Source organism: Portunus trituberculatus, chromosome 19 (genome assembly GCF_017591435.1).
Source record: "Portunus trituberculatus isolate SZX2019 chromosome 19, ASM1759143v1, whole genome shotgun sequence".
Taxonomy (NCBI): domain Eukaryota; kingdom Metazoa; phylum Arthropoda; class Malacostraca; order Decapoda; family Portunidae; genus Portunus; species Portunus trituberculatus.
This window is the reverse complement of record NC_059273.1, coordinates 10,413,455-10,423,437: the sequence shown is the minus strand read 5'-3', so window position 1 is coordinate 10,423,437 and position 9,983 is coordinate 10,413,455. Positions and strand designations below refer to the sequence as shown.

Here is a 9,983-nt window from a genome sequence, read left to right as displayed (position 1 = left end):
CTTCAAAAACTCATGTGGTGGATTAAAATAGTGAAGACTGTGGCCATTAATCTTCTGCCCTTCATAGACCCTTCCTAATGTCAATAAAATGGTCTAATCGTACACAAATCTCAAGGTAAAAATGTGTCCCAGTACTGAAAGGGTAAAGGGTATATCACACTGACCTATGGTACACAGAACGTGAGTTATGGTTCTTAGTATCAAACCAGCAGGAACGTTATGACACACAAGCTGTCGCATTCTTGCTTCTTGCTGTGCCAGGCAAACCACCCAGCAACCCAAACCAAGAATAATCAAAACCAACCAGAACGAAAACATCCCGCAGCTGCCGCTAATACCTCAATCTGCGCTTCTTGTTGGATTTACACTTGCACTTGCTGCTATTGGAGAAAAGGAAGAAGCTACTGCTATAGAAGAACCGAGACGTACGCGGCGGAGACTTTCTTGGGAGTTTATTGTGGGCTGAGTTGTTATGAGCGCAAACTATCGACATATATATATATATATATATATATATATATATATATATATATATATATATATATATATATATATATATATATATATATATATATATATATATATATATATATATATATATATATATATATATATATATATATATAATATATAATAAATAAATATATATATATATATATATATATATATATATATATATATATATATATATATATATATATATATATATATATACATTTTTTTCCTAGTTTGATGTAATATTATTTAATATTCCAATACGAAAAAATATTCATGTTTTTTGAGTTGAAATAATAGTTTTTTTTTATTACATATTTCATATTTATCTTTTATTGGGATGGCATAAGAAGGCCCAGAATGGATATCAAGCCATCCCGATTTGTCTCGCCAATCTCGGACAAATTTTTGCTACCTCGGGCGGAAGTTTCTCTTTCTGCGTAATGCCTATCATTAGCCAGTGTGATAGACTATACTCCCTTTACTCTTTTATTCATTATGGTAACCGAAAGTTTTACCGTCCCTATCAACTCTCACATGTTCTTTTTCTTGCTTTCCTCCTAGTCTCCTGCCATCGCGTTGCTTCTCGTCTGGTTACAGCTGGGATCAAGTGCACGGCCAGGCAAAAGAACAAATGGCAAAACTTATTCCGTGTGCCTGTGAGGGAAAACCGGGAAGCGACGGTTTGGATAGTGTTTTCAATTGCACCACGCTCTGCCCCTCTCCCCTCGATTCCTTTCCGTAAAAAAAGAAAAGAATTGAAAACAAGGAGAAAAACGAGGAGGGAGTACTGGAAAAACCAATACTGATTCCCATACAATTACTTTAAAAATACAAAGCGCAGAGAAAATACTTATCCTAGAAAATGGAAAGCTTACTGGCATCTAAATTGTAAAAAAAAAAAAGAAAAAAAGACAGCTTTTTTTCTTTTTATTCTTTTTTTTGGTGTGTGGACGTTGGATATAAAAGAGTAAAAGACAAAAGGTATTTTCGAAGGCAATATTGATGACACGCCACGAAATACAAATGTCTGTATTCGGGGACTGGCAATAGCGGGGCGCAGGATGGGAAGAGATTTAACAGGGGAGCAAAACTGGGTTGTGAGAGGAGGAAGAAGTGGTCAGGTGGTGGTGCATGGTGGGTGGCAGGGTGGGATGTGGAAATGATGCTGCGTGGTGGGTGAAGCGTGGACAGACACCCACCCTGCCACCTAACACATACACAACTTTTGATTGGAAGCCTTCAGGTGGTGATGAAGGCAGTGATTGGTGCCAGTCTCCTCTTATTAACGATGGGAGTCGTGTCTGAAATGACGGAATCTTCTTCAGATCTTATTTATTTCTTACTGTTTTTTCCACTGCAGGATCATGATATAATCTTCAATGGGGATGTGTTCGAATGCTGCCCAGAGTGGACACACACACACACACACACACACACACACACACACACACACACACACACACACACACGTAGTATAGTGGTTAGCACGCTCGGTTCACACCCGAGAGGGTCCAGGTTCGAAACCCGGAAAGCGGCGAGGCAAATGGACAAGCCTCTTAATGTGTAGCCCCTCAGTAAATAGGTACAAGATGTAACTCGAGGGGTTGTGGCCTCGCTTTCCCGGTGTGTGGAGTGTGTTGTGGTCTCAGCCAAACCCGAAGATCGGTCTATGAGCTCTGAGCTCGCTCCGTAATGGGAAAGGCTGGCTGGGTGACCAGTAGACGACCGTGGTGAATTACACACACTAAAGAAGTCAGGTTAGTATCATTGCCTTGCTGCAATTCACTTCTTAAAAAAAGCCTTGCACTTGAAATAAAAGCAGCATGGAAAGAAAAATCAGCAAGAGGTTTTCTAACATAAAACATTTCAAGACGACCTTTACGAGAAAGAAAAAAAAAAAAAATAACAAAAGTAATCTGAAACAAGTCTCCTTAGAAGCGAATGCCGTAATGGGGTTCCAGAGCAAGGCGAGTCGCGGCCAGAAGCAGGTGAGTCTGAGGCCCATTGCACCGCCCCAGCAGGAGGTCACACCAGCCCCACCAATTACCAGTGCCACACACCGAGTGCCTGAACTGCTGGAGACACGCCGCCCTCTGACCTTTACAACACTGACTGGTAGCGGCGGTGGGGGGCGGTGTCAGTTCAGAGAGAGAGAGAGAGAGAGAGAGAGAGAGAGAGAGAGAGAGAGAGAGAGAGAGAGAGAGAGAGAGAGAGAGAGAGAGAGAGAGAGAGAGAGAGAGAGAGAGAGAGAGAGAGAGAGAGAGAAATTTTCTTTATTTGTACTGATGTAATAGTAGGTATTACTTGTTACAAAAAATATGGAAGAACACAAGGGAACACAGAGGGGAAACTAGAGGCAACAGACCTGTTGGTCCCTACGAGACTGTTTATGATGAGTATTTAATTTGAAATATGGTGAGAAAAATAGGATAGCACAGACGAATGCTCCTCTCCACCCACCAGGACAGGTAAGGCTGTCTTGTGTATTCTTTTAATATGAAATCACTTGATAGGACAGGAATTCATAAGAATTACTGTCCTATCAAGTGATCACAAGCAACACAGTGATATCAAGTGATATCAAGCAACACAGTGGTATGCAATAACGATTAACGAGGAAAATAATACTGATTAGGAGGAAAATCAAAGTGACATAAATCACAATACGCATTGAAGACAGGTCTTCAGTGTATTTGGTCAATAATATGGCGTCACTCCTTAACGCGCGACCCCACGCCAGCACCGCAGCCGCCTGTGTTTTGCGTCATTCAGCCAGCAGGTGGGATGAGCGACTCTCGGCGCCGCGTGTAGCCCGCCCTGGCTGTTGGCCACTTTGTGAAACAGTTTCAGGCAACGACCACTCGTTGCGCCGTCGAGTGATGCTTCCCTGACATGCTGGTATTGGACGCCACCCCACCGCGTCATTGGAATGTGTTCCCACTCAACAAATTGCCAAAGTATATGACGTGTTTCTGTCGCGGTAGATATTTGATGCTACACTCCACCAGGACGCCTCGAACACAAAAATAGGAAGCTTCCTAACGCTGCCTATGTTGGAAATACTAAAGCTTTTCATTCTGACTGCATAGGACGATAGTTATGGGAGATGCATCGAAGGAAATAGCTCTCCGCAAAAAAGTCAGAAAAAAGATCTTCTAAAGCGCCAGTCCCATAACCAAGGTCACAATAAATCATCAAAAATTGCAGAAGTAAAGCACACACACGTAACTCACCTGGAACCTGTAGAGAGAGGAGTCGTCCTTAACAATGAGGGAGCGGGACTCTCCGACGGGGAAGAAGTAGCCGTACTGACACAGCAGGTTGGCAAGGTGGATGGCCTCGGCTGCTGGAAGGGTTAAGGGTAGCGTTAATTGTGTCCTCTCTCTCTCTCTCTCTCTCTCTCTCTCTCTCTCTCTCTCTCTCTCTCTCTCATGGTAATCACCGTTTTCTTTTTCCCTTCATCTCACTCTTTGGTTTTTTCCTAAAGACTCTCAGCTCAACAGTGCCACACCCACTTTTTTCCTTCTTCAATCATAAACCACCTCCTCCTCCTCCTCCTCCTCCTCCTCCTCCTCCCCATCTTATCTCTCCCATTACCCTTTCCGCTCTCCTTCCCTGCTCATTACCTTACTCTCCCTCCTTCCTTCCTTCCTTTACCCGTTCCCTAATTCCCTCAGAGCTAATAGAGTGTGTCAACTTTCAATTAGTAAAAGAGTCACTCAGATGTTTTATTATCAGTCTATTATATAACGAAAAAGGAAATTCTGTCCTTATATATTTCTTTTCTCTGTCGGTAGTGGCATGCAGTTATCTCCTCTTCTCCTCCTCCTCCTCCTCCTCCTCCTCCTCTTCCTCTTCCTCTTCTTCCTCTTCCTCCTCCTCTTCCACTACCAACTCTTCTTCCTCCTCCTTCTCCTCTCCTCCTTCCCCTTCTCTTTCTTATCGTCAAATGGGTAAATTTTGTGTTGTGTCCCTGTGTGTGTGTGTGTGTGTGTGTGTGTGTGTGTGTGTGTGTGTGTGTGTGTGTGTGTGTGTGTGTGTGTGTGTTAATGCAGTACTTATGGATGGCATGGGGCGTGATAACTGTAGGTCACGAGATTAAGTGAACCAAGCGCCACATTGTTGAGATATCCCAATCCCACACACATAAGATGGACACGCTCAGACACAAACACACACACACACACACACGGCCCGGTAGCTCAGTGGTTAAGAGCGATGGCTTCACAAGCCAGAGGGCCGGGGTTCGATTCCCCGGCCGGGTGGAGATATTTGGGTGTGTCTCCTTTCACGTGTAGCCCCTGTTGACCTAGCAGTGAGTAGGTACTGGATGTAAATCGAGGAGTTGTGACCTTGTTGTCCCGGTGTGTGGTGTGTGCCTGGTCTCAGGCCTATCCGAAGATCGGAAATAATGAGGTCTGAGCTCGTTCCGTAGGGTAACGTCTGGCTGTCTCGTCAGAGACTGCAGCAGATCAAACAGTGAATTACACACACACACACACACACACACACACACGCCCGGTAGCTCAGTGGTTAGAGCGCTGGCTTCACAAGCCAGAGGACCGGGGTTCGATTCCTCGGCCGGGTGGAGATATTTGGGTGTGTCTCCTTTCACGTGTAGCCCCTGTTCACCTAGCAGTGAGTAGGTACTGGATGTAAATCGAGGAGTTGTGACCTTGTTGTCCCGGTGTGTGGTGTGTGCCTGGTCTCAGGCCTATCCGAAGATCGGAAATAATGAGGTCTGAGCTCGTTCCGTAGGGTAACGTCTGGCTGTCTCGTCAGAGACTGCAGCAGATCAAACAGTGAAACACACACATACACCCACCCACACACACACACACACACACACACACACCTGCCCATGCTGTCTCAGTGTTTTACCGTACGGTATTCTCTCTCTCTCTCTCTCTCTCTCTCTCTCTCTCTCTCTCTCTCTCATATCAATCAAAACCATTCACGTAACATGGCAATTCTAACATACCGGGAGCAATCTTTCAAGCATTAATACCAGTAGTCATTGTGAAGCGAGGCACTGACGCGGTTTTCTGTCGCGATATAGGGGCAGGCGAGTGTTGATGTGCCTAGAGTAAGAGTAGAGTGCATCAGTGAGCACAGTGGCTAAGACGGGATGCTGCCAGAAGGGTGAGGGACGAGAGGCACCGAGGCACCAGTTAAGCCGTGACTCAGATCTTGGCTACGTGATGGTGGTGATGGGTGAAAAAAGAGGAGACAACGTGAGAGAGAAAAAAGAATGGGTGACAAAATAGACTGAAGGGCGACTGCCGTGACTTCAGCGTTAAAAGTCCGTGTATGAGTGAAAATATTGCAAATGTGTTGAGTGTACGTGTGTGAGCTCTGTTAGTCATCTTGTTTGGGGTTATATTAGGTCTGTGGTTCACTTGTGATTTGCTGAATAATGTGTGTGTGTAGGGAAGGGGGTGGAGGAGGTTCTTGGTAGTTCAGCTGCAGCACAGGAGAGATCAGCCACAGCAGCAGTGAGTCATACTTGCAAGAATCATAAATGTCACGTCGAAGAGAAGGTGGGTGGCGAGGGTGGCGAGGCACGACCACACAGATTCAAGCACTGCGCCAAGACAAGACGTGTTGATCAAAAAAATATAAGCACCTCAAACACGGAGAAAAGAAGACAGTCCGGCGTCATTTAGATATCAAACAAAAAGGTAGGAACTAATGACTTACGACAGCAGGTTACGTGAAGAAGACAAGTGTTCTTTAAATGCTTTTCCATCACCCCCTGTGTGTCCATCTTATTGTTCTTCCTTCCTCTGATATTAAAAGAAGTTACACACACACACACACACACACACACACACACACACACACACACACACACACACACACACACACACACACACACACACATACACATTTCACGTGCGGTTTACGTATCTCTATGATATGACGACCCTAAGAGCAAGAGCTTGTGACCGTGAACAGTGTCCCAACCTGTAATTTGAAGAACACTAGACTAGATTCCTGGGCGCCTCCAACACTGCAACACTTGCATTCTGGTCCACACTGGCTCAGACAACGCGGCGAGAATGAATGACAGATTGAACTGAAGATGTAGTTTATTTGCAAAGTAAATAACAAACTCCAAATAAAATCTTACATTCAGGAACGACACTTGAACATGAATTAGTCACAGCCTTGTAAAAGTCTCATGAATATTTCTATTCTATTCTATTCTTTTTCTACTACAAGTCAAGTGATGAGTTTCAACAAAGAGTGGGAAATAAAATATGCACATGCATGAAGTTGTTAGCAAATTGCAGGATGAATATTCCTCTTGTGGAAGCGTGACGGTGACTGGCGGGAATGGAGGATGGAGCGTGATGGGTAAAGGTTACGCTGACTGCACCTTACAATTGAACATAGAATACTAATGAAAGTTGAGCATGCACACCACAATATAACAAGTAGAACAAGTATACAGCAGCTCTCCCGTAAGTACCTGTTGCGTGGTAGAAACCTTTACTATGCCATGTCTAATCTTCAAGCTTTACAAAATGGCCTGGTGGAAGTTTGGACTATACTGAGAAAAAAAAAAAAATAAATAAACACAAAAATACAGCAAACAGCAAGAAAAGTGATCAAGCGTTTCAAATATTTCATTCCCTGTGATTTTTAATATACTTTTTTTTATCACTAAAGTCGTCTAAGCTAACTAAAATGAATTAATAAGTGTCGTACTATCAACATTGATAAAAAAAAAAAAGAATAATAAGGAGTAACGCATTCATCTCCTTGTGACGATCCCCCACTCCTCCCTCCCATCATTCACCACACACCTCAGCATGTCAATGTACGCCACGAATTAACCTCTTCATTATTGGGACACATTTTTACCTTGAAATTTGTGTACGATTAGACCACTTTATTGTCATTAGTAAGGGTCTATGGAGGTCAGAAGATTAATGGCCGAAGTCTTCACTATTCCAGTCCCCCACATAAGTTTCTGAAGCTGTATAAAATTACCAAATAGTAAGTAGAATGAATATGAAGACGCGTCATGGTACTGAAAGGTTTAATCACCATAATGTGGTTTCCCTTCCACTATGGAACAATAATACGGTGGACCTGACACCCACACCTGTCTGAACGCCTGGCAGGTGACACGCCCCCACACCCCAGCGGCTCAGCTTGATGTGACCCGCCATGATAATCATTACTTATTTAGGTGAAGATGTATTAGGGCAATTACTGTGGAGAGAGAGAGAGAGAGAGAGAGAGAGAGAGAGAGAGAGAGAGAGAGAGAGAGAGAGAGAGAGAGAGAGAGAGAGAGAAAGTGAATGTATAATAGTTTGAGTGCGTGCATGTGTGCGTGTGCGTGTGTGTGAGTGCTTTACTAATACCTGACATAATTGATCTGTCTCGCATCATGGAAGACAATCCTACAATATTACAAGAATGCAGTAAAACAAATCTTAAATATAATTCGAAGTTGAAAATAATCCTGATTTCTGCTAGTAAATCTATGGATGATCTTACTTAATTCATCCGAGTCATGAATAACAGATAGTCTCCCTCCCTCTCTCTCTCTCTCTCTCTCTCTCTCTCTCTCTCTCTCTCTCTCTCAGTATCTTTTCTTTCCGTCTCTCTTTTTATTTATGATTTCCTTTCCTATTTTTTTTTCTCTCGCTTCTCGTCTCATACACACACACACACACACACACACACACACACACACACACACACACACACACACACACACACACACACACACAAGTTTTTGAACTATAAGATCCTGTTAAAAGTATGAACAGTCAGAATTTTTAGTTTTCAAGGTCACAAAAGACGCATAAAAGCAATACTTCAAAGGGCATTAAAGGCGCGCTTCGCTTTACTTCCTCAAGCGGTCGCCACACGCTACACCCGCTGCTCTTCCCCCACCAAGGCCAGACAGGACTTGGTAGCTTTCAAGGTTATTTAAAAAGCAGACATCCGTTCCGTCAATATTCTAATGACACATTTCAATAATTCATGTTTGCTTCCGTTGTCCTGCATGTTTTTTTTTCTTTTTTTGTGTAAGAGTTGGCAACATTAACCTAAAAAAAGCCCAATAGGTTGCCAGTCCCCTTGCAAGCATGTTTGTTGTTTTTGCATTTGCATGTAGTCATCTGTAAGTTTCTTTTGTTACAGGAACACTTAAATAATTTTGTTTGTGTTATCTATTGGTGCTTGATGCTTCATGATTTTAAATTTCGGGTTTGAGGCGAGTCGTCCGATATGAAATCAGCTGCAATGTCCTAAGGAGGGTGCAGCTTTGTCAGGACACGCTACCACAGCGCCACTCAGACACTGGGAAGAATAACAGGAAGACCGGGAATGCTCGAGATATTATTGTTACATATCCGTACCTCTTGCCATTGTGGAATATAGTATTTTCGAAATGTCACAAGAGTTCTTTAAAAGAAGCACACACACACACACACACACACACACACACACACACACACACACACACACACACACACACACACACACACACACACACACACACACACACACACACACACACACACACACACACACACACACACACACACACACACACACACACACACACACACACACACACACACACACACACACACACACACACACACACACACACACACACACGCACACACACACACACACAAAGCAGTGGTGTGCAACAAGCAAGATTTATATATTGTTTTGCCATTCAGTTCTTACAGCAAAAGCTGGACATCAGACACTGCCAGCTACATTCCCCGGGTCAGCAAGTATTTACTGTGCAGCAACCAAACTGTACTGTCGTGACCAGACCAGTGCCCGGCGGGACGTGGAGTGCTCGGTCAGCGTGCGGTGCTGCATGCAAGCGTTACGTTAGGAGTGGGGGAAGAAGCTGCGAACCTTTGGTGAGGCGTGCTGTGACAAGGACAGGCAGCAGCGTGGTGGTGACGTGAGAGGGACGCAGCTGTAGCAACACCACACCTATTTCGCTCCTACACTTCCCGACTCTCTGACTTGCTCTACCACGATCTAGAAATTATAGAAATGGTGATGTGATTCTCTGAACGGTCAAGGCGGTCGTCATCTTTCCCTGCCACGAGCAACACTGAACAAAACACCATGTGAGTGGCGGTGTGCTGGCTCGTGTCCGGCACTTTTGCCAACCACCACACATGCAGCAGCTGCAGCAGCTGTAGCAGCATGCCTGGCTTCGAGAGGGTGTCCTACTGATGTCCCGCCACGGCTCCAAGCTACGCACAGCTGAGCCCTAATTCATTGACAATAATATTAATTACATACAAGATTATTTCATGTGATAACTTTCGCTGTCAATATTTATTTTTTCACTGATCTTTTACACACACACACACACACACACACACACACACACACACACACACACACACACACACACACACACATATATATATATATATATATATATATATATATATATATATATATATATATATATATATATATAT

The 9,983-nt window shown here is 43.7% G+C and overlaps 1 protein-coding gene across 15 annotated transcripts in view; it reads right to left on the bottom strand.

Moving 5' to 3' along the window:
* The window catches only part of LOC123506347, a 313,494-nt gene that overhangs the window by 36,887 nt on the left and 266,624 nt on the right, over window positions 1-9,983 (bottom strand). For 10 of the 15 annotated variants that reach the window (XM_045258357.1, XM_045258359.1, XM_045258358.1 and 7 more), the window contains 2 exons: window positions 9,400-9,528; window positions 3,732-3,844 (listed from right to left, as the gene is read on the bottom strand). In XM_045258357.1, coding sequence (XP_045114292.1) covers window positions 3,732-3,844; window positions 9,400-9,528 — 242 coding nt within the window. The remainder of the gene's footprint in view (window positions 1-3,731; window positions 3,845-9,399; window positions 9,529-9,983) is intronic. The other 5 variants (XM_045258367.1, XM_045258369.1, XM_045258368.1 and 2 more) reach the window with 3 other exon arrangements.